This window comes from Leptinotarsa decemlineata, unplaced genomic scaffold, assembly GCF_025532065.1.
Source record: "Leptinotarsa decemlineata unplaced genomic scaffold, Ldec_3_MD MMD2_tig00026314_RagTag_RagTag, whole genome shotgun sequence".
Classification (NCBI taxonomy): Eukaryota; Metazoa; Arthropoda; class Insecta; order Coleoptera; family Chrysomelidae; genus Leptinotarsa; species Leptinotarsa decemlineata.
In genome coordinates, this window is record NW_027412684.1 from 5,186,049 (window position 1) to 5,213,030 (window position 26,982).

Here is a 26,982-nt window from a genome sequence, read left to right on the forward strand (position 1 = left end):
AATATCTCCTCCTCCGATGACTATTATCGAACATATTTGTATACTTATTGTAAAATAACCCCAATTCACATTATTCAAAAAGATAAATTTATCAAATAAGCCCTTCCATTTTTTCTATATTAATTTTTGTCTCAGCTTGCAACTTTTTTCTACTCTCCAATAAATGTCAGTGTGTCTTAATTTTTCCAGACTTTTTGAGAATTAACTGTTTTCTCTGGGTACGAATCAGATGTTTATCATCAATTTCAATAATGGTCATAGTAGATAGAAATAGAATGACCTGTTTTACTGAATGATCAATATGGTGGAATAAAAACTCAGATAAACTCCAGCTCAATTCTGAGTGGTTTCGATATATTACCACAGAAGTAGTCACAAAGCGGTTAATTTTGTCAACAGTTCATCGATTATTCGATCCCATTGGCTGTTCATGTCCAGTATTTCTTTGTCCCAAATTATTATTGCAAAAGATATGGAATTTGAAAATAGGCTGGGATGCTGAGGTTCAAGAGGAAATTAGAAGCAGTTTTCTGAATTGAGTTAAAGAAATTCCCATACTTTTGAACTTGAAAATACCCAGATGGCTATTTGATTCCACCGAAGGAAAACTCCACTGTAGTTTACACGTCTTCTGTGACGCTAGTCAAAGCGCTTACGACATCGCCTAATTTATGAGATCTGAAACATTTAAGGGAGTGACTGGTTAACCTGTACAAGCCAAAGGTTGAAAGAATGACCATTCCTCGATTGGAATTGTTGGCAGCAACAATAGGAGCGAGATTATCTAAAACTGTCACGGATAGTACAGATCCAAATGTGTTAGTTTATTACTGGTCTGATCTTGGATTAAAGATGATGAAAAATGGAAACCTTTTGTTTGGAACCGAGTAAAAGAAATTAGAAGCTTGACAAGTCCAAACAAGTCCAAATAATTGGTATCACGTTCCTGGAGATCTCAATCCTGCAGATATTCCATCACGTGGTTGTTCATCCAGACAACTGATTGTGTGGAAATGATGAAGTAGATATGAATGGCTGAAGAAATCTCCAAAACATTGGCCTAGTCAACAATACATCAAAGATGACAAGACAATCGCGTCTGAGAAAGGAATTAGCACTTCAACTAATTTATCATCGACTAACGTTTTTTCCTGGTATCATGAACGAATTTGGAAGTTCACTAAGATCATTAGAGTACTTGGTTGGATCAAAAGGTTGGGAAACGTTTTCATGGAGAACTGTCTTTGACAGAAATAGAGTTGGCAGAAAAATGCATCATAAAATTTCTGCAAAGTGAAGCCTTCAAAGGGGTCAACGACTCCCAGTTGGAAAATTTTTGTTGTTTTGTCAATGATGATGGTATTATAAGGATTAGAACTAAGATCTTCCCGAAGAGATGACCTTCTAGATTTTCGGTTTCCTATCTACCATCTAAACATTTCATTGTGAGTAAACTCATTTATGACACTCATATAACATTATTTCATGTTGGAGTTCAGGGTTCACTAAGTATTTTGAGAGAGAAGTTCTGAATTATCAGAGGAAGAAAAGCAGTCATATCTATCATTTCGAAATGTGTGAAATGCCGCAGATTCAGCTCAAAATATATAGATGTTCCATCTGTAGCACTACCTGAAAACCTTGTCCGACAAGCTCATGTTTTCGAAATCATTGGTGTGGATTTAGCTGGCCTATTTTATAGTCGAACTGGGGAAGAAGCTTGGATACGTTTATATATGCGTGTGATATTTATAGAGCTGTTCACTTTGAACTCTTATCGTCACTTTCTACAGATGTATTTTTACAATCATTAAGGAGATTTGTGGCCAGAAGAGGACGATCATCAACTATATACAGCGATTATGGTACAAATTTTGTTGGAGCGAAAAATGCTTTTTCGCAGTTGGATTGGAAAATGGGAACAATGTTCAGTACTGCCGAGAGAATAGTGTGGAAATTCAATTCTCCAACAGCTTCCTGGTAGGGTGGTTGGTGGACAAGGTTGTTCGGAATCATGAAAAATTCACTCAGGAAAGTCTTAGGTATAGCCAGTCTAACCTATGAGGAATTGTCCACAATTCTTTCTGATTGTGAATATATACTGAATTCGAGGCCTCTCACTCATTTGCATGGCGCTAGTAAAGATCTTGTTCCACCCTTCGCTATGTTTCTCAAGGGAATTTGGAATGTGGAGTTCTAGATATAGACGCTGTAGATGATTCGAATTTAAGAAAACATGTAAGGTACAGAATGGAACTCAAAGATGACCTTCGTAAAAGATTCAGAATTGAATATTCAGGACAACTCAAATTATCGTCAAAGAAATTATTTCAGAGATAAATCAAGCTTGGTGATGTTGGACTGATAGGAGCTGATAATCTGAAACGACAGGAATGGCCTTTAGCTCATGTTGAAGAATTGATATTTGGTCGCGACAATAATACACGATTAGTGAAATTGAAAACATCAAAATGATCAGTACTCCTACCGGTATAACAAGTGTACCGTTTAGAGATGAATTGCAGCAAAGATTCAGATCTATCTCTGATATTCGATAAAAGAAATATGAAAGAAAGTAGAAGCGAAGATACAGAAGAAATACAAGAAACAAATACAGAGTTCTTCACCGCAGATTACTACAAGATATGGTCGAAAAGTTCAAAGATTGAACTTATAGTAAATTGAGTAGTTGAACCTACTTCAAGGGAGTAAAGGAAGGTTGCCTAAATCGTACCTCTTTTTACATTTTATTTTTGTTACACCATATAGGGAGAACCTGTGCAAAAGTACCGTAACCCTAAGAAGTATTGGTTATTTAGACAGGTAAATCTAAATTTCAGTATCTGATATGGTGATATTAGACTAAGGTGAATCACTTTTTGTAAAGCGATACAATCGGTACGATTTAGGAAACCAGTTGCCCAAATCGCAACTCCAACTTTCTAAATCGTACCACCTTGGATAAAGTTGAAATTGAAGTGAATTAAACAATGAAATGGCATGAATGGTTGAAGAAACTTTTATTCAATGCAGTATCTTCCTATACTTTTTAGATACAAAGTGTTTCTCTTGGTCTGTGTTTTATTAAGAACCAAATACAATTTGAGCAAACAAATTTCTTGATTTTTGCCTTTGAGCCGACACAACTTTCGTGAACCCATTTATCACAAAGCATGCACTACACCATGTCCTCGATTGAATTTTCCTCACAAACCGAGCAAAACCAATCTTCAGGTTCGATTTCAATGATGATGTCACTCTGGGCAAAAGTTCCAGCTGGATTTAAGATTACTAGATTTGGATCTGTTTTTGAAACGACAGCCTTCTTATCGGTGTCTCGGTCACTTTCATCTCTTCAGATAAAGGCAGTTTTTTCATCTGGAGCTCTTTGACCTTCTCTTTAGCCAATTTCAGCTCGTAACATACTTCAATTTCATTTTTGTAGGAGCTACTGGTTAATATAACTGCTTTTTGCACTTTTGAATTAGATCTGAGTTTAGATCCATTTCTTTAGGTTAGGTGAGGTTACTTCAATATCAAGAGTCTGATTTTCACCCAAGCAAGTTTTCTCTTGTTCTAAACATTCACTGTCTTCTCGATTCTGATCTAAAGTTGTGTTGAGATATTCTGCTGGCAAAAAGTCTGACTCTTTAAAGATGGAGGAGTCAACGGGCCACACACCACTACATTTAAATCCGTTACACAAATTCTCATTCGTCACAGACTTACCATATGATTCAGTTACTAATTGTGAAATCTGGTATTGATATCTGGTATTGGCACACAACAGTTGTATTGACACCTCTTTCTCTACTAGATATCGAACCTACAGCACGTTTCCCCTTCTCAGCTATCACCGTCTGACATTTGTATTGTACGGTGCTTACGCCTGTCTCGTCAATGTTAAAAATAGTAGTTGCATCAATTTTATTTTCATCAATAGTATTTTTCAAAATGTCAAAGAATTCTTTGACATTGCCTTTAGAAAACCCTTGTGCCATTGCCAAGGATGTAGCCTGACGCTCACGAAGGGAAATGTCCTTGTGACGTTTCATGAAGTTGTAATACCATTTTTTACCAGCGATCTGTTTCTCCTCATTAAATACGTGAGGGATACCATTTCTAACAACAATTTGAAATGCGAGTCTACGCACGTCCGTTATTGTGAGCCCAAAGAAACACGCTTCTACTTTTTTTAGATGATGTGCAAGCTTTTGCTCTACATCGGGTGGTAATGTAGGGTGACGTCCCATAGCTTTGGGACCTTCATTGGCCTTTATATTTTTACTGTCTAAATGACGCTTAAGCAGTACTTGCTGGGAGCACCGCACGAACGCTGTAGTCACTCTATTTCGTATTAAAATTAATGTGGTACGATTTAGGAGACGGTACGATTTTGGAAACTCTCCTCTAGCTCATGTATTTTTTGTACACTCTAAGTTTATGGGATTTTGATTGATTATGTCAGTTTCATGTCACTTGAAACAAAAATTTAAGTTGTGAAATGGTCTTTGAATGGAATTAGTACTTTTACTATATATCGCATCCGTATTCGTCCTACATTCGACGTATTCAGTCACCGGGTAACAGAATTTAGAATATATTTAACAATTAATATGGTCTCTTTCTAAGAGACGCTCAACCAACTCAATTGTTTCAATTGGCGGTATACATTTTGGTCATTAAACGATGTAAATTCAAGATTTTCTCCTCGATGTTTAACCATCTTAATCCTCTTCAATCATTCACGGCCGTCCGAAACGAGTCCTTTCCCAAACAAATCACAGTCCCAATGAGCGATTATCTCGAAAGACACTTCGTCCAAGATCTGATTTATCTAATTATCAGTTGTGTCGGAATAATTCTCGCTCCTTTAATATCTGTGATTAAGTCGATGGTTATCGGAGGCACCCGTAAAAAACAAAGATCTTAATCGAGACCGTGATATGCAATTAAAACCTATAACAAATCTTTGGATTACTCTCAAATCCTATCATTTATTAAGAATTATAGATATAAATTCTCATAACCAGAATGAATAAATCGTGGTCGCTTTTCACCAACAATTAACTCGGAATTTATGGCAGCGCGGTTTTGCCCTTTGGACAACAATACGGTGATCGCCACCAACTGTTCCGCAGAGGTGGGAGATTTTTATCGCTCTATTTGGTATTCTGATTTTGAACACCTTTGCTTGAATCAAGGTACCAGGAGAGTTTCGATGATGTTTAAATTCACAGGGTTATCAAACAAAAATAAACAAATAAACAACATTTTAGATGTAATATGCAGTAACCAGTTATTTAAAATATATCATATTTTCTCAATTTTCAGGTGTCCCCACGAGAGTAAAACAAAAGGTACCAAATCAAGTAACCGTAAAGGCAATTTGATGTTGCTTCTTCCACAGATTCACTCTAGTTGAAAATGTTTATCTGTATAGTGATACAAATAATGTGCATGATCATTGCCCTAATGAAACATGAAATAGCTTCGATGGTATTCGTGATTTAGACAGTATCTTAGATCCAGAAAAGCCCATTTTTCCATCTTACTGACTTATCTCATTCCATCTGTTTAAATTATTCATGCGCCAAGTCAACCTCCTCTAGAAAAATAACCTCTCCAATAAGCTTGAGGTCTTCCACTTCTGTATATCTTATTACGTTAAACTATTCGACTTTACTACATATCTAACTGTAAAGATTCAACTTAATGTGATCATGGGGAAAAAGTCCAGAGCTTGAATGATTGATTTACGGATTGCGCTCCCTAACCAATTACTCGTCTTCATTCAATTCGTTTTGGCTTCAAACTAGGTCCAATCATTTGTACTCCTGTTGTTGAACAGTTCAAGTTTATGGAGATACTATTTATATTCTGTATTTTAATACGACGAGATAGCTGAAACCTGACAAACAGTGGTTGAAACTAAAACAGTAACGCGTGTCGAATTGGTGACGAATAACAAGCAAACATACTTCCTTGCACACTCCCTTTCCTCCAGTTGTAACGTCAAGGCGCGTATCCATTTACAACAAATTGCCCGTAACGTAACAGCTGAGACGATACGTTACGGCTAGTTCAGTTGGCTTCAACATCCTCAGCGACTTCAACAAGCGTAATTGTCACAATTCAAACCGCCATTCGTCAGTTTTTAGCCGATGCGTTTCATCAAAGGATTTTTACGTTACGCATGGTGACCAGTTAGGACAAGAATTTATGTATAACGTATCTTATTTAAGGCTTCATTCGGTTACGTTCGTTTACGTAACGAATTCATTTGAAGGATGGAAACTCAAAACGATTCTTGAATCAAACCAAGATATCTCGCAACAAACTGCACGTGTACGTGTGACGTTACGTTACGGTTCAATTAGTACAAATAGTTAAACGCCTTCATATGTTGACAATTTGTTTGTGCATATTGCGTCAGGGCAGTAATCGTGATATCACTGATACTTCGAGAATAGGAAACAGCATTAATTCCTACAAAAATATGATCAAAATCTCTAAATACGTTGAGGCTGTTTCACTCTATGTTATCAGAATACAGAAAACTGATGCCAGTAGTAGTATTGACTAAACTTTCCTTAATTGACTATTGAAAGAATTTCTGTCTGACGGGTGACAAGTTCTTGAAGACTTCAAAGATGAATTTTGCAACATTCAATTGGTAATCATGAATACATATGTAATAAATGTCATATGCATATGGATGCTCATTCTGTTATTCTTTCAGGTGCAAATCAAGCAATCATTATATGAAAACGGAAGCTTTTTTATGTAAGCTACATCGACTACTGTTATCAGAGAGAAATATCTAATCGAAGGCGGATTTCACTCGAGATATTTCGGCTCATAGCTATACACACCACTACCACTCAACCAATTTACCTCAATGAAAACTTACTGAAATTGAAGTCATTTTCAACTTTGGAAAAGTCTCTTCATCAACGTTGAGCGAACACTTGAAAAAATGTTTGCAAAAAGTTACGGTACATTTTTATTTTCGACACTTCCATGTTTCGGTTCATATACTTGTTCATTGACAACTAAATACACTAGTTATCAAGGTTGTTTTTTTGAAGTCTCAATAATTATAGCCAAAGGTTTGAAACTGACCTCTCAGATTTTGAAGGGAATTGTTCAGTTACTCCAAGATTTACGACAAAAATCCTATCTTTTCTGACGATGTATATGCTTCAAGTATAGCATTTTCTATGAACCTCATTACTTCGTGAATCATTTTGTTCCTGTAGACTCTGTGTTAGAACTCTTCTCATCAATAGCAACACAAATACAAAGTTGGAATTCACCAAACTGTCCTTTATAAATCCGGAATCACGTCATTGAACACTGGCATTCATTACTCTCATCATCAATATAAGTAGATATATAAAACATAATTGTATCAAAACCTCTTCAAGACATGTTATATCAATCAACCTACATTATTTATTCAACCAACATATTGATAATATAAAATATTCAGCAATCTTTATATCTATCATTGAAATCATAACAATTTATTAATCGTTTTCGTTCATTGAATCGCCAATCAAATTGATATTTCTCATTAACTTGATTTATGATCAATATCAATATTTGGACAGAATGAAACTAATTTCAATTCCAAATAGATATCTTTAGCAATTTGCATAATTGAGTTCAACCGGTGGGCTTTTCATATGAAATTTCTATATCATTGATCATTTATAACACCTCCATTCTGAATTGAAAATTTATTGAATATGTTTATGGTTAAAAAATATCTTTTGAAGGAAATGATGAAGAAATGATTTGTTATGAAAACCTTTGAAAAAAGTGAATCGTTAATTAGATGATCCATTTGCCAGATTGGCCTAGAGATCTAGATTGTATGGAAAATCGAGAATGGTTATGGATTTATCTGTCTTCGATATATTATTTGAAGCAATTATTCGACTTGTTTAGCCCGCTTGATTTTCTCGAAAGAGGGGTAAATCAGAAATATGCTAATATACCACAAACACAACTTACCCATTTTCATCGAAATCAATATTCGATTATTTAGAGAAATTTTGCAGGCAATTCTTGGCTGCGAAGAATCTCTTCAAATCCCCATTAGCAAACAAACAAAACGAACTTCTCAACATGACTCTAGAATAGTTTCGACTTACTACAATTATTACTTCATCATTTGAATAGATTAGCTTGGAGAATGAAAAGGTCATCCTTAAGTCCTTCTATAAGTATTGTACGAAATTATAGCTACTCAAACTGAATAAAACTTACCTAGTAGTTTTGTTACAGCCCCCTGTTGTGTGAGCATGTGCTGCGCTAAGTCATAATGCCTCAAACCAAACCTTGATAACTCCAAAAACCTCTGTTGCGAAACTAGAGAAGCCAGGGGGTGTCCAGGGGTTGCAGCGGTACTGCCGTACAATTCCCTCAGCGCTGCAGGACCAAGCGATGAAGGAATAGCTGAAGAAGGTGTAGCTGATACTTGACTGGTAATAGAGGCGGATGATGACGAAACTGAAACAGAAATGGAAGATTATGGAATGTAGCTTATGATTTATATTATGAAACTTCCAAATTTTTGTAGTGGCTTCAAATCCCGAAAATTCTGGCTTTTAGTGGGTTTATATTTTTTGCTTGCTGACCAAAATGAATAATTTCAAAGAGGGGGTTCTTTTTGAAGGTTTTTGACAATGTTTTGTGGTGCATTCCATTAGTTAGGACTTCCATTATCTAATATGATATGAATTTATTTGAAATCCCTGAAAGGATCTATGAAAATTAAAAAGATTAGCTGAAAAATAACAATTATATTAAGCAAAGAACTGGAATCACAATGAAATAAAATCCAAGCAACAATTAAAAATTTAACTATTAACAAGAAATGAAAATTAAAAGTTATCAAGAAGAAATTAAAATTAAAAATTTAAAGATTCTGAGGCAAGTTACTGTGAAGTTACTCTGAAATAAGTTGGCTTGGAATCTTTTAATTTTTAATTTTAATTCATTGTTAACAATTTTTAATTTTCATTTCTTGTTAACAGTTCGTTTGTCAATTATTGCTTGTATTTCATTTCATTGTAATTCTAGTTTTTTGTTTAGTACAATTGTTATTTTTCAGTCAGTCTTTTTAGATTTTATAGACCCTTTCAGGGAGTTCAAATCAATTCACAGCATATTGGACAATGGAAGTTCGAACTGATAAAATGCAAGAGAGTTCACTTCAATATGCCTAAATTAGAGTCACTAGTAAAACCTTAAAGTAAAAGTGAAAGATAGAAAATGACATAGAAGGTTTTCCAAAAATCATGGTATTTTGGTTGCGTGATCACCATAATATACATTTATGAAAATCATACTCTCTGTTCAAGATAATCACAAAACAGATACTCTGAGAGAGACAAACTCTGAAGGAAGTTCTAATTAGTTCCCGAAATATTCGAAAAGAACCGAAATTTTGAAATTTGATCAATTTTTTATGATATTATTTAGAAGATACTGAGACACATAAAAACACTACATCACTGCCACTTTTCAAACTGTACAATAAACACTACATTACTGCCACATTTCAAACTTCACAAGGTTTGACGAAACTTTGGTTTATTTCATATGTGTTATTTCATAAAGCGGGAGTTTCCAGTTCCAAAATTCACCAAAATAATGCTCAAAATATTACCCATTTTTTACTAACAATCCTCTCATCAGTCGCCTCCATTACACAGACCTTTCACCTATCATACAACTGACGTAAAAAGAATTAAATAAAACAATTTGTTTGCAAATTATATCGCGGATTATTGACCAGAAGAAAATCACATAACTGACCTGCATAAGGACCCCGTTTTTGCAGTAATCAAGAAGCAATTTGGTCCGGAATAGAGTCATGCATTGAATATTTATAGCCAAATTATCCAAAAACAAAACCTGTTCCATCTACATGAACGACTTCATAAAATATCGCTTTTTAAAGTTGGTGATTACACAGTCGCTTTCTTTCATAAGTGAATTTTTAGTATCAGGATCGGACTTCTGGTTTTGAAAACTTTAATCAGTATTGATTTCCATATGAAACAGGTTTTGGAATATAATATATGTTATTTCAAATTATTGTGGATTTGGTGAGGAAATAATAAAAATATTTTAATCCATTTCTGACAGATACTGTTGCAATAATGAAAAAATTGTTTTTTCAATTGAGTACACATATACAGGTTGATATTAAAATATGATCTTGAACATTTTTGAACAACTTTTCCATAAATATTACTGGAGTTTTTTCCCAACACCATACCGTTATTTTAACACCTCGACACGTGTTTCGATCACCACGTGATCCTCTTCAAGAGGAAGCTCAAGCTAATCATACTTACAAAGTGTCTTAAATCAATTTTACAATTTGCCTTATCTACTTGTCTTGAATTAATTTCACAATGTGTCCTTATGTAAAAGTCAGGTAAATGTAATAACTGAAAAATTATAAGCTATATAAAATTAATTTAACATACTACCTCATCTACTAGTCTTAAATAAATTTTACAATGTGTCTTTATGTAATAGTAAGGTGAATCTGATAATGGAAATATTATAAGCTATATAAAATTAATTTCACATATTTCCCTATCTACTTGTCTTGAATTAATTTTGATTTTACAATGTGTCCTTATGTAATAGTCAGGTGAATCTAATAAATAAAGTATCATTTCAACAAGATATATAGTATTTTTTCAGGTATTGGTCCACCATTGTTATTCATGATATTATTATGTTTATTCATTTCTACACTCTCATAGGCATCTAGTTGCCTGTTGTTGTCAACTTGTCTAACTAATCTTAATGAACTGAAGTCTATGGAATTGTTTTGTTGCAAAATATGATGGGCGACTGCTGATTTTTCAGGTGTTCCATATTTCAAGTGTGCTAAGTGTTCCTCATATCTTATTTTAATAGATATCATTGTCTGTCCATAATGTTTTGCAATGCAGTCCACACCTTCAATTTCGTAAATTCCAGACTTTTCCGAATTCTCGACTTTGTCTTTTGGACTTCCTAAAATTCTCTGTAGTGTATGACTTGTTTTAAAAACCACCTTCATACCTTGTTCCTTGAAAATCTTTTCAAAGTTCTTAGTATATTGGTGGTATGGAACTGAGATATATTTATATTGGTTTTTGTCCTTCCTAAATGTCGAGATTTCGTTCATTCTTAACCTAAACTTCTTTTTCCTTATTGTGTCATCTACAATACCCCTCGAGAAATCGTTAGTTGCTGTTATTTCCTGTATTGTACATTTTTCTTTTGTGAAACTCTCACGTGTTAGAGGAAAAGTCAAATAGCGATGCACTAGAAAATTTAACCCAGCACGTTTGTGCTGTCCACAATGATGTGAACTGTCAGGAATATACCTGAACGTGCTTGTTTCCTTTCTATATACATCATATTCTAACCCTCCATATCGGCTCCTCATTATCAAAACGTCAAGAAAGTTGTCCTTTATTTCTAACTCATACGTGAATTTCATTGATGGAAATCTATTATTTAAAAAGGAAACAAAGTCCTCAATATTCCATTTTTTGTTATCGAATATCGCGAAAATATCATCCACATACCTTAGCCATACTTTGACTTTTCTTTGATTTCCATTTTGAATCTGCTCATGAACAGGTTTTCCAGGTAGGGGGACAAGGGGTTACTCATAGCCGTTCTCTCCTGTTGTTCATAAAAGCAACCTTCTACCTGGAACCGGTTTTGTTTCATACAAAAATTAGTAAGAGAAACGAATTCATCAATTTCATTATTATTGGAACTAACATCAAAAGAAACCAAAATCTTACCTTCTTTCAAAACGATGTTTTTTGTATGTTGTATGAACTCTAAAGAGTTTCTATAAGAAAAATTTGAACAGACAACTCAATTGTGAATCAAAAATTGATGAAAATATTCCAGGGATTGAATTCGAATAAGATTTTGAAAACACCGATGAATTATTGAACCAAAATGAAGATATTCGAATAATTTTGAATTCATATTTCTAAGACGATATTGATCATTTCAGAGCGAAACAAGAAGTTGCAGGGGTCGCTTGTACCCAGTTAAAACAAGATATTTGTTGAACAACTATGACAGGGATGTTCATGGAATACCCTTCTATAGATTCAAAGAGGATTTCTTGAGGATATCCATGAGAGTTGCATTGTTGATCCATGAAATGAACAATAAGTGGATCGTATTCCATTATCTTCCACTTATATCAGTGTTTCTTAAAGTATGCGACGCGGCGCCCTGGGGCGCCGTGGAACCTTTACTGGGGCGCCGTGGGCCATGGGTGAGTCTCAAGGTACAACATTTCACAACATAGATAACTGAGAGTGAAGGTAATACGTCGAACCCATTAATAAAAATCCTCTGATAATATAATAATATGGGTAATTGCATAATGTAATCCGTTTTAACAGCCACCTACCTACTTTTATTAATTGAATATCTAGTGGAGTCTTTACGTTCGGGGCGCCGCGATAACCTTCAAAAGAAAAACATAAGGGAGCCGTGAATTCGAAAAGTTTGAGAAACACTGACTTATATGTATTGACTTTCTGATTGTAGTTATATTATCATCGTTTTCATCTGCTAATTTTCAACCCTGTTGAATAGACTTCTGAAAGATTTGCCAAGATCAATGATAAATGACGTAATAAACTGGAAATGAATGATAACAACTGATCAGGTATTGTTTTTACCTAGTGAAAGCTACATCATGAGTATATAAGTTGACGTGTGGTGCATGCCAAAACTTTATACTTTCCAAACGAGAAGAACCTTCATCCAAAGAATCAAAGGCCATTAAAGCAGTTTCTTGAATACGAAGACAAATCCTATTTTTGTCAACCTTCTATTAGCAGATGAGTTTATCCGCGATTATGACGTGTTACATGTGAAAGAGAAAGGTTTGGAATCTGATTTTTCAGAATGTTTGGAAATCGATAGATTCGAGAACTCTGAAGATGACTGCCGCAGTTGCAGGTTATAACCAAAGATGACCCGGAAACCCTCCACTACATTTTCATAATGAGTTCACGAATGGTGTTGAATCTAAGGAAAGAAGTATAATCTCTTTTTCAAGAAACAGATACAATTCTCTTTTACTGTTCATTCGAAAAAAAATATAGTATAGGTTAGAATCTGTTGAACAGAAATTTACATACAGTTATGTTCTTTGTTGTAAACTTTAGAGCTCATTTGGAATGTGTTGAAACTTACGAAAGTGTTATGTGTAACGTTTCTGTCATATTTGCTCCTATAGAAGGAACTATCACGTCAGTAACTATTTTGTTCTATATATTGACCATATTAAATATTATTAATCAATAACTTCTAGAAAAAGTAATGTCTTCAATTTTTACCTTCTCAAAAATTTGTGGATTTGCCACTCATTCTTTATTTTCAATTGGATAACGAATTTTGAGTTTCATAAAAATCGACTCATCTGTTTTTCATTGATAATTATCAGCTATAGTCTACATAAATTCATCATAAAAAAATTCAACATATTTCTTAGATTTTATATATTTTCAGATGTTTGCAATTCCATCCAATCGAACAAGGAAAGAAGAAGACACGAAGAAAACAACAAAACAAAAGTGAAACAGTTTCGTTCATGAATACATTAGATTATACTTCAAGTTTGTTGAAAACAGTACTCTTCTTTATATTCAGATTTGTTTTGAAATTTTCTTTTGTTGTACAAATTTGTATTATAATAACTACAGATCTTCACAACAAAAATATTGATTGATATTTGAATCAACGTGTAAGATATAGAACATTATTTTTATGTTTATCATTATTATATTTCAATTAATTTAATTTATTCATTCATTCAAAACATACTTGTACATCAATATTTCAAATGCTATATGTTATCATGCTGAATGATTGGTTAACAGCTAGCTACGAAACATACCGATATTGTGCTTTCCCATATATTCAGCAAGATTTGTGAATCATGTACTACCTGGGCTGAAAATTCTCAGGCCTAACACATAGATGGCGCTAGTCTTATTGCATTCACCGCTTTTCAGTTAGTACTGACCTTCAAAAGAAAACAAAAATTTTAAGAGACCGGTTCTGTGTGCAACAAAGCAGCAAAATTGGTATTTTAGGCCAATTCGCCGTTGAGCCTTCTACTTCAATTTCGAAAGTCGCTAAGTTAGTAAATATTTCAGTTGGTTCTATACACAAAGTTTTGAAACTGAACAAGTTATTTCCTTACAAAATGAGTATTCTTCAGCAACTCAGTGAGGATGACTATGATAGGAGAATTGAATTTTGTGAAATAATGACTGCGAATTTAATGACCCGAATTTATTAAAAAATATTTGCTTCAGTGATTAATCAACTTTTTTTCTTAATGACTTTGTAAATAAGCATAACTGTAGATACTGGGATACTGAAAATCCATACTTGTTTCGAGAGGATCATACGCAATATCCATAAAAAATAAACGTCTGAGCTGGAATTCTAGGAAACGAAATAATTGGCCCTATTTTTATTGAAGAAAATTCAACTGGTCAATTGTATTTAAACTTATTGGAAAATGTAATCGATCCACTCATAACAAAGTCCTTAGAAAATTTACATTTTCAACAGGACGACGCACCGCCACACTACGCATTGCATGTCCGACAGTGACTCGATCAACGGTATCCTGACAAATGGATTGGGAGAAGAGGCGCTCTGGAATGGCCGGCGAGATCTCCGGGTTTAACGCCATTGGATTTCTTTCTCTGAAGTTATTTGAAGACAATGGTATACAAAACTCCCCCGCAGGACATTCAAGATCTAAGACACAGGATTACTGACACATGCAGACAAATTAATAACGAAACATTTACGAAAGTTCGACAGGAATTCGAGAATAGATTGTACTTTTGTTTAGCTATCAACGGTGAACATTTTGAACACCTAATAAAGTAAGGTACATTCATTTAATTGCAATAGCTAATATTTTATTTTTTATTATAATTAATTTCCTTTCTGCCCTATTTTACGAGAACGGATCAACCAATTCCAATTTTCTAAATGAGGTTGAGTGAGGATTTTCAAGATCTTTGAAATGATGTGTTACAAGATAGGGGGTGCCATTTAAAATAATTAAGTGGGGGTAGCTAGGGGTAAGGAGGTTAAACCTGAAATACCAGTGGAACTGGTTTTAAACTTCCCCCTCGATATCTAAATTGACGTGTTTTTTGCCTAAGGCAAATTCTCTCTGCTAAACGAAGTACTAGGGGTGGGAAGTTTTGAAATGAAGGCACTGTATGCGTTATTGTAGCATTCGAAGGCAGGAGTTTCAAAAAAACGATCGCATATGGCAAAGAAAAAAATGTTGTTTCGTCGAAACAACGTACCGTGTAACAAGTCGATCTAAACAATGACAAAACTTGAATTGAACTTCGAATTGCTCCCACATCAACCGTATTTTCCTGATTTGGCTCCCAGCGACTACAGGCTGTTCGCAGACTTCAAAAAAATGCTCACCGATAAGAAATTTCACTCGAATGAAGAGGTTATTGCTGAAACTGAGGCTTATTCTGAGGCAAAAGATACATCGTTCTATAAAAGTGGTATTGTATGGCTCTTGATGAGAAATAATACGTTGATGAATAAAGCCATTTTTGAACAAAAAATACGCGATTTCTTTCTTAGGCCCGGGTCTTTTCCGCCCATGTGTTCCATCTCAAATACAGAAAATGGATCTGCTTAATAAATACACTGATTGAAACCGGAGGGCTATACAATTTTAGTGGTTTTAGTGAGTTATTGGCAGGAGAGCTAGGAAAAGATGTGTTTAAAATTTAGGATATATTGATAGGCGAATGATAGCAAAGCTGAACCATATTTATTTTAGTAATGGATTAGGTGTCTCAAAAATATCTATAAGAATATCCGAGAAAATGAGGTTTAGATTTCCTCTATTCATATTTCGATACGCGTACCCTGATATTGATTTGAGGTAACTATGTACCTGATCAAATATTCCATACTAAATTTCATGCTCTAATTATCAAAAATGTCAATATTTCTAGTCCTATCCTGTAGACCAAATTCACTTTCTTTGCGAGTCGCATTGAAATTCATTACTTAGGAAAACCATCTGCAAGTAAGGCCTTAATGAAATCTGTTAAAATGTCTTGTTTTTGGTAAGAAACACATGTCGTCACAGTAATTCGTAGTATATCGGTTACATCTTGTATAATGAACGGTGCATAATGAGCATGAAAAAAGGGATGTTTGCAAGCATGGAGGCACACCTGTTAACAGGTAGTTGTGCCGCAGGGAGGTGCACTCCAGGCGTTCTTCATCATTATGTTTGCCGAGGAATTTGACACATACAGCTGACCACCATGAAAAATATTTTCAGCGAGATTTTTAATGCGGCTTCAAATTATTACTTGGGTGTAATTCATACCTGCTATATGCACGCTTTCTTTCTTGATAATTGAGGAGAAATTGAACAGATTTATGAATTATCTTGTCTGGCGATAGGTTTAATCTGTCTCAATTTAATCCATGCCATATGGCATGACTTCTTATTGCGTTACACCAAGATTCAAATTGATTAATTCGATAAATAGGTTGTAGAACGGTATGTTTGTTTCATTGCAAGATGTTATGAAAACGGTTTGATTGAAATTACAGTAAATATTGAAGTTGTTAAGTTCAAAATTTGAGATATGAAATGAGTTTGTTGATTTATTTCTGTGCGATCTCACGAAATAAGTTTTCGCAATTATGTCTTTTCAGAACTACGTCTATTTAGACCTAGTGACTTATTACATACAAATTATGGCTGAGGACAAGGTCTTATGTAAGCCTAAAAACTAAAGTGATCAACAAGTTTATACAATGCATGCAAAAAGAAAAGAAAAATGATCAATATACCCATAGAAACAAATGAGCAAATAAGCAAATGTCTACTTTGTTTTCAAAACTATTCACTGAGTCAGAATTCACAACATCGTAACCGCGAATCTTTATTGAAAACATAAAGTTCTTTCTGATTAGCATAATTATACTCAGCTATACTCCCCACGGAGTCGACGTTGGTCAAAACTATCAGTTGTGCCATCCTCAGTCTTTCGGGATAGGTTGGACGCAATTCACCAAAAGTCATATGCGTGGCACGACGCTGAACATTTTGCAACAAGTTCTTATCGTTTTATGTTGAAGATGTGCAATAAGGGCGCGTTCACATATAAAAATTACCTTTTTATCATTGTTTCCCAATACCGCTATATTTTCGGAGGCAGAAATTATGTATGTAGGTTCGTTTTATGTTGTGAATGCACAATAATTTTTGAATATTCCGACTAAGGCGCCAGCCGCGGTGGAAAAGGGGGCGTTCATAAAATAAAATTACCTCTTCATCGCTGTTTCTCCTTGTCTTTAAATTTGCTGTCGGTGAATTTATATTCAATATTAACATTGCACCCGTGCGGAGCCGTGACGGGTCGCTCGTATTGTATAAAATAGGAAATAAGTTTTTATGAAATGAAAACCTAACAAAAATTCCTGAATGGAATTGAGCGGGGTTATAAAATAAAGATGTGAAGAAAAATTCTATTTCAGAAAACTCAATGGGAGAGGAATCGATCACAACAAAAAACGAAAATACCATTCCAAATAGTTTTGATTCAAGAACAGGACGTGATATAATTTCCCAAAGAATATTGACCTCCACAGATTTATGAACACGAATTTTGACCTTTGCAACAACCTGAATAACCTCTGAAGGTCACATGGTTACCTGAGCAGGTTGTTGATGAGTTGAGTGGCAACAACAATTAATGGCTTGCTCCAAATTTTCGTTGCATTCAAACCACTTAATTTATATTCAGAACAATTTCAGTAAAAGCCAGAAGTTGTACTACTGGAAAATATGGAAATATTAAAACCATACCAAGTTACAAAATTCTGATGACAAATATTTTTCTATTGAGATCACACGTGGTTCATATTCATTTTACTTCCAAGTGTAACTGATGAATTCTTTGAAATATTTCACGGAAAGCTTGAAAAAATGCTGAAACAATTCTAAAATTCTAAAATAGTCATCTCGTTGTGCAGTTTCTTAAATTGCATAACTTTCGCCATCAACGAGATGACAACCTTCACTTTGAAAATTCAAATGAGAAAATTCCTCTCTTTATAACTTGATTGGTAGATTTTTATAATGAATAACAAAAGGAGTTTGTCAGAATCAGTTGACTGAAAAAACTAAATTAACATAAATTTGAAAAAATGTCATATCAGATGAATCAGTAAATCGAAATGAATATCCGAAGTTATCTGTGGCAATGCCTCAATTCATCATAATTCTGACCACAACTTTTTGATGACTTCTGCAAACTGAAAAAAATCTGTTTAAAATCTGTTTTTTAGTATTAATATCTTTCATGAATTTATCGTTTTCCAAATATTCCAATAACTATTTCGTGTTTGATAACCATTGGATTACGCGCTGTTCATGAAACAGGTGTTACCAATATTTTTCAACTCATTCAGACCAAGGGTTTTGACTGAAGAATTTATTACTGGATAATTCGAAATATCTTTGAAAACCATTTCAGAATTTTGCTGAAAGAAAGTATTTTTTCCATATGCTTTTGTTTTAATTCTATAAAGTGGTTTGTTATTACCTTTCTTCTCTTCATAAAGGAAGAGTTCCAAAAAACGAAGCCGCATTTCCTCTTTGGATGGCTATACTAATTTTTTGAATGAGAAAATATGTGGCTCTTGATTCGTGGGTTTCATTGGTTACCTCTTTTCCAATTTCATTGATGAAAAATAAGGCTTCAGAGCCAAATACACCAAAAGCGATTGGGCGAAAGATATAATAATTTCCCAAATTCTGATATTTTCGTAGTTTGAAACTTTCTCCTAAAGAGGCACCAGCACCGGCTTCCGCAGAAGTAGCAGGAACATGACAAGTTGATAATGTATCCACACAAGTGAAGTCCCAAACAACAGATTTACCGTTTTTCCAAGAAACAAGTGTCATGCCATCCTGCCGTTTTTCGTCGTCTCGACTTGTACCTATGGGTTCTAAAATCGCAGGAATTTTTGCTAAAGTGAAAGCCCTTTTGATTGGATCATTCATTGCACAATGACGAGATAAACGACTAGCGCTAAAACGGTAGCTCAACCCATGAATATATGATATATTACATTTCCTGTTCAGTTTCACTTTCTAGTTGAAAATTAAATACAAACCTAAACAGCATTTCATTTTTTATGTTTTAATGTTAAAAATTACACAGAGTTGAATAACAGAATTGAACTTTTATTTGAATAAGGTGTCTCTCATTTATTATTGAAATTATTTTCGAAATGACGTCTTTTACGATTTTTACACAGTCTCCAAATTTGACTAAAATGCACTGTTAATGTTCAAAATGTTCATAGTCGCGGCCAAACAATTATTGTTGTATTATTTTACTCTGTTATATACTCCTATAATTTAAAAAAATCTTGATATCACATGTATGAAATATTGAATGCATCAGGGAGAGAATTGCAAAATATTCTCTACAAATAAATCGAATCGAATAGTCTGAAAATCAGGTTCGATTGAAAAAGCCAATGATCAACAAATTGCGTAACCTTTTAAGGAGAGGTATTTTTTGTTCTTAAATTAATTGTCGGGAAATAGCAAAAGATTAATAAAATATAAGACTGTAGCGGGCAAAAGCAAACCGTTGCTTATATGGCCGAGTAATTTGTCATGATGTTTTTATAATTGTACGAACATTTTAATTGTGTCACTTTTTATCGAGAGCAATATAGCTAATTGATATCAATTATCAAGATTTACAGGTTTGCAGACTTAATTCAATGTGCAGCATTTATTTCAACGCTATATAAATATTAATTATAACAAACACTGTGCAAGTTTCTCAAATATACAAAAACCGAAATTAATTACCATTTTTAATTGATTTATGTATGTGACTTTCATTATTATCGATTGGCATTCCTGAGAGTCGAGCACCTCATTTTTCTTTGGAAGGTTTTCGAAAAAGTTGTCCGATGTCGGTACAAATACGGCATCATAATTTCATTTCTTCATTTCAACGACTGAACGACGCAGGGAAGGTTGGAGGGGTAGACATGAGGAAAGAAATTGTACCAGGTACTTGAAACTGGGTACTTTACATGTTACTCAACGGTAAAAGTTAGCACTGCTGCTAAATACTTTGATTTTCCATGATTAGTTATATAAATAAATATCGACGTTTCCTGGCTTCGCACGAGTAGCAACGCCGCCTCGACCATGTATAAAATATTTCAACCACTTCAAATAAAATGTAAATGAATTATACACATGAAACTTCTCTTGAATCACTGCGTCTAATGGTAAAATTCGTATGAAAATCCATTCGATAGTTTGACTTTATCGTGGTCAGACAGTCAAACAGGCACGATGGGGGAACTTTGCTTTATATATTCGATAACTTTGGTCAAATCACTGAAACTTCCGTATGTGTCTATTTTTTGAAAATGAAATAGATATATTACTAGATATTACCATATTACTAGATAATACTATGTATAACCATCTTCAGGTGATACAAATTGTGATATCATTTCAAATAAACCAAATGATCAACAAAAATGTGATGAAAATTGATTCATTTAGGTAATCTCACAGCTTAAACTGCAGAAGGCTGAAACAAAATCTGAAAAATCTGCGATGATCTCTATTTTGTTTTTCATCGACTTGTCCGAGGGTTTCCACCTTCTGGAATATGAAAAAAATTGACGATGATTTATTCATAAATCAAAGATTAGCGATTGCATGAGCGATGCAAATCGATGTAGACTATATATGTATTCGAATACAAGTAGTTCAAGTCAAGTAGTTCATCTTACAAAAACAAAGGTTTCTCCTGTACTCATGACTTTCTCTGTACAATGATCTATACAATGGAGATAAGTTCCCAACCCAACTTCGATGTTTCAGACTATCTAATATCTTTGTGATGTTTTTGTTTTCAATGAAGTTTTTATTAATCACAACCTTTCATTAGGTTTGGTCACTCTAATTTTTCTTGGAAAACAAATACAACTGCATTAAATATACAATTCTTTGAACACATCATTTTATTTCATTCTGTGCAGTAAATCAACTCAATCTTTAGTCAAATGCGGCCGGTAAATAATGTGTTGCCCAGAAACACTTTTCCTTTTCGAAAGCGTTCCATATTTGACTTTTGGTCAGTTCTCACTCAAAAACGAATGAATGAATGAATGAATGAATTTATTTGAATAGGAAATCCTAATATACAAACATTACATCAATACATTGGTTTAATAATACATATACAAGGACAACTTAAATCTAACTCTAAGTCAGACCTATATACTAACAAATATATATACTTATATACACTTCAATATCGTTGAATATTATTCATTTTTACATAATTATTCAACCTGTCCTTAAACATATGTAAACCTTTGCTGCTTCTTATGTCTTGAGGTAATTTATTAAATTGATTTAAGCCTTTATAAAATTATATTTTAATTGAACTTGTTAGATTGTATTTCGGCAAATGAAAATCATTGATTTGTCTTGTTTTATAATTATGTGTGCTACTTCGAAATGTAATGAATTCACTGAAATATGATGGTAGCGTATTATTAACAGTTTTGAAAATAAATATCATTGCAGCTTTATTCAGCCTGTCTTCTACTGCGAACCACTGTAGAGCATCCAGCATAAAGGTTATACTGGTATACTGGTTGCATTTCAGAATCACTCTCATGCCTCGATTTTGTAGTTTTTGTAATGACATAATTTTGTTTTGATCTAAACCATATAACAGTGTACTGCAATAATCAGAATGTGGCTGTATAATCGTGTTATATATAGTGATTTTGGCAGCAGTAGACAAGTGAGTGGATATTCTTGTGAAAAAATTAAATTCCTTCGCTATTTTTTTTGTTACATATGTGTGATTTGCATTTAAAGATAAGCCGTATTGAGTTGATTGTATTTGTATGGTGTAATTAAAATAATGGCTTTGGTTTTGGATATATTTAATTTCAATTTATTGACGATCAAGTACTCATTAATTTTTTCTGAAGAAGAATTCATTTTAGTTACAACTACATCTACAACTACATTTATGAGATATAGACAGCAGTGTATCATCAGCAAATAAATTCATAAAATCACAGTTGTGATCGAAAATGATAACTAGAATTTTCACTAAAATCTGTAGAGAATGTATAAGCTGCGTAAGTACACAATTTTTGCCATTTTGACGAAAACTAATATTATTACAATATCAACCATTTACAATCATTATAGAAGTAACTGTCATAATTCAAAATCATAGCGTACTAAAAGATACACACTGTGCGCCTCAGTCTTGAATATTCATTATGGAAAAATATCCACGGCTGTACATATACTCAGTAATTTTTTAAAGATTCCTGGCAAATGAAGAATGCCATGAAATTATGACATATATTGCAAATCACGTTTTCATACTATTTAGCGTAACTAAAATCAATAATTTTCATTACATCTGGATCTATATCTACTGACATATTAGGTACTTTCACTGATAAAACAAATTTTTCTACCAAGTGAATGAAAAATACACTGGTCAACAAAATTTTAACTTTTTTTCGTCACATGAAAACTTATATCAATTTTTGAATCTTCTAGGGCCACTAACCAATATTGTATCAATGAAAAAAGTTTGACACATCAGATTTTTTTTGACATCAAAGCATATATGTCAGAACTCTTATCCTTTATAAGTTATCGTATTTGTGAGCCTACTCCCTTGAATTTTCGCGTCGCTGAGTTTGGGAAATTTTATTTTATTTTGAATAATGACATTTTCTGTCTGTGCTGCCAAAAAGAAATAAATTTTAAATTGCCACAAATTTTCCAAGCGTGTTCACTGTATTCAATTTTTTCAAGAAGGAATCTCATATTTTTGTAAGCCTCTTTCATATCAAGACCATGAGCAACTGGCACTGAAGGGAGTTCATTTCTGTTATCCAGCAACACTGCTTTCAAAGTAGTTTTTGAGGAGTCGATGAACAATCGACAGTGAGTTGGATCATGTTCAAAATTCCATAATTGTTATTAAAGTGGACTAAATAATTTACTGAAGAAAGGTAATGTTTTATTTCATCGTCACGATGTTGGAAATAAGAAACTTTTGTATCAGGAAAAAGTAAATTCCAGTCGTTTAATCTAGACCACAAAAGCTCAGTCTGTTTTTTTAGAAAATTCAAATCACATACTAAATCGTTTTAATCACTTTGTGTCAATGAGTGTGGTTCTTTTGAATTTTGCGGTTCATAACTTGGGTCACTATTTTCATATTTCTCAAGCCAAAAAGTTCCGGAATGGAATCCCGACTTTTCTGGTCGTTGTAATGCCTATTATTTTTGTCTGACTCAAATAAAAGGCATTACAACAAAGTCCAAACATACTATCCAGTATCCAAACTTATCCAAATTATTGGTATACCAAATAGCAAATATCTTGTTCAGCCTATCCTAATAGGAGTTTCACACATTTTACACAACATTTATGTGGGACTCAGAATTTATCTTGATGCTGCACAGTAAATCCAAAATATTCTAATGGGGTGAAATTTCGACGCTAGGATGTAAAAGTTGATTCTCCACACACATAACAAAAGTGTTAGGGTTAGTAAAACACTTTCGTGGCATATTTGCAATAAACCTATCGAAAATAAAATGTATATTAGCTGATGCAATAGTTATACAGCGGCCCAAATGACTTTATTCAAACAAATACATGTATATAAGGTCAGAAATGAGTATATAGCTGTCACAAAAAAACTGGATGTGATTGAAACAAAATTATTATATATTTATAATGGGGATAGGCCCACATAAACAAAAAATATCCCAAAGTTCATGTGACAAAAACACTGTTAACCAGTGATATTAGATAACTATGGAATGGACTACTAATTATAATTTTTTTATATATTCTGCTTAACTTAAATTTGTAATTTTCATTTTATTGGACTTTATATCTATAGTTGAATATTATTGGTCTTGAAGTCTTCATCACTTGTGATTTATATGTTTCTATCAACTTTTAGAAATGAAAAATATTGAAAAACCATAAAATTATTTTTCAATGAGAGTTTTTATATGCTTTGAAAAACTGAATTTGGTACTATTATTTTAAACTGGTAAATGAAATCTGTAATTTGATTTATTCATAAGATATCATAAAGACAAAATGAAATAAAACATTATGTCCTTTAGGTGTTATTACAGTACTTGTTTATATGATTTAATTGTGGATTTTTCAAAGTTCATATCTATGAAAGATTGATATGAAAAGGAAATATTTTCTGTCATTTGCCATGGAAACTACATACATTTCTTTGGGGCATTCATAACGATATAATTTTATATGATAAATGAAAATGAAAAAAAAAGCAAAAAATAGAAACATTCTACAAACTTGAGCCATTAGCAGAATTTTAAATATTGGCGAAGGTTTCGATGCGAACTCCAGAGTTAACGAATATGCTACACCCAAATCTGATAACACTTGTATGAATAGAACAACATCGTGCTGAAGAGAATCAGCCAGTCTGAAACCCTCTGCTTTTTCTTGCCTGAGAGTTACCTTGTCCTGATATCAAGACATGAGGAAACGCAATATTTGGTGTCTTCAACCTGATATTGCATAGCATGGCAGTTCTGATATTATTATAATCACAACACGAAGCAAATGATGACCAAAAAATTCAAATTTTGTAAAAAATGTAGCTCACAGAAACTGACTTTGAAACATAAAAAAAACTGAATATAGTTGAAATTAGGTCTCGAGATTTTTATTTTTTCTTAAGGACAAAACACAAGCACTACAGGAAAATCCGTAAGACGCTCTAAGAGCGGTACCTATGCGAAAGTAGCGATTCACATTGAATCTGAATCGCTGGAGAATAAATCCATTTGGAAAAACGTTCTCTGGAAGTTTATTCCACATAAACGCAGTTCTCCAGATGGAAGAATTGTTAAACCGTGAAGTTCGAAGTGTTCTGAGCTGAACCTCAAAACGATAAGCAGCCACAGTCCATCGCGTATTTCTGATATTTACCGCTCTTGGTGGAATCAAATGTGCCAAGTGACTTGAACACTTCCCGTAAAAGTATCTATAGAAGAGAAACAAATCTACAACCCTTCTTCAATGTTCCAGGCTATCAAGGTTACACTTGATGTTCTCGTCTCCAATCAGGTGGATGGCTCTTTTCTGGATGAAATCCAGCAACTTCAGGGTATGTTTGGGGCAGAGCTCCATACATGAGAACAATACTTCAAAGAAGACCTGAAAAGTTGATGAGGTGTGTACAGTTTTATGGTACGCAACAGTGTTCTAAGCTTTTGCAATTCCAGCAACATGATTGTGCCAAGACATATTGGTGTCCATTTCAACCCCCAACAAAGTTATCGAAGCAGAAAGCGGAATTGTCTGACCTGATATTATTATATATACTTAGTTCGGGGACATTTATTTTGGATAAAACCGATGCCTGGGTTTCTGTGGCAATGAATTGAACCTGATTACTTTCACTCCAATTCGAAATTACTTCTAGATCCTCATTTAGATATGCAACCTCCTGCTGCCGGTGAAGATGAACCTCCGTAACCGATGTCCTGAAATCCTAATGGAATGACGAGACAAGTGTGTTGTCATCAGCAAAGCAATATATTGGATTTTTGGTTTTTCGAATGATTAGCATGAACTTAATTTTAACAAATTGACTTATATAGATTGTATAAAGATGTTGAAGATATCCATATAGATTTGGGTGAAGGAGATATTTTATCCTCTGACAATAACACATGTTCAAGATCAAAGTTGAATAGGAATCTAAATTGGTCATATGGAATAAACGAATTTTCTAGAAAACTGAACCAATTGAGTTCTGCATCAGACATCGGTTGAACTCAGTTTACCCATTCAATTTTTATGATGAAAGAATTTTGAAATATGCACAGTAAGTACCTTGTAAAACAGAAGTCACAACAAATGTCCTTAATTACTTTACAGGACTGTATGTGGAGATGTGCAGTTTTTCTCGAAAACATTCATAATGAATCAAATTTAAATTCAAATTCATGCAAAGATTTAAATTTTGTCATGCATATCTGCGCCAGATAATGATGTGAACATGCGTATTAAAAATTAAAGGAAAAGGTTCCTTTCTTTATTGATTAACCTGAAACAAAAACATCACGAACAAATAGGATCAGAAAAGTTCAATGGAAAAAGCCAACACGATTTCAAGCAGATTCAAATCGTGATACCAATATTTGGAAAGTTATAAAGATTGACAAATAAAAAGATTCCAAATGATTGAAATTATTGAAGACATATGTATTCACAAAATCATTTGAATAATTCTTTATCTACCAAATTTCATCCTGCCTTGAATGATAAATCAACAGCCACATTATCCCGCTTCGAATACATAATTGTCGACAGATACCGATAAAATTGTTCGAATTTTATGGTATTGAATCATTTCTCAAGGGTGGAAAATATTCGTCTATACCAGTAAACTTCCCTGATATGAAATACAATAGAGAAACTGAGTATTTGGAAGTTAACATGTAGTCCTTCAAAACTCTGTTATGGGACCCCATGCACATGATTATTATTGATGTTGCGAATACTGATACTAGGTTATTGAATGATAAATGAGAAGATGTGATGAATACAGTTTTAAATTTTGAATCAACGTTCTCTATTCTACAATTCGCAGTGTTGGTAAACTACGGAAAAAATTAAATAGATATAGAAAGTTTATACTGAATAATATAATATTATTGAGTAATAATGAATCTGTTAGGAGCATTTTTGTTTGGATTTCTGAGAAATGAACTGAGTAATTCACTACA

The 26,982-nt window shown here is 33.5% G+C and overlaps 1 protein-coding gene across 1 annotated transcript in view; it reads right to left on the bottom strand.

Annotated features, from left to right (window-relative positions):
• The window catches only part of Eyg (eyegone), a 105,903-nt gene that overhangs the window by 73,945 nt on the left and 4,976 nt on the right, over positions 1 to 26,982 (bottom strand). The window contains 1 exon segment of the mRNA XM_074181529.1: positions 8,278 to 8,520. Within this exon segment, the coding sequence (XP_074037630.1) occupies positions 8,278 to 8,520 (243 nt within the window).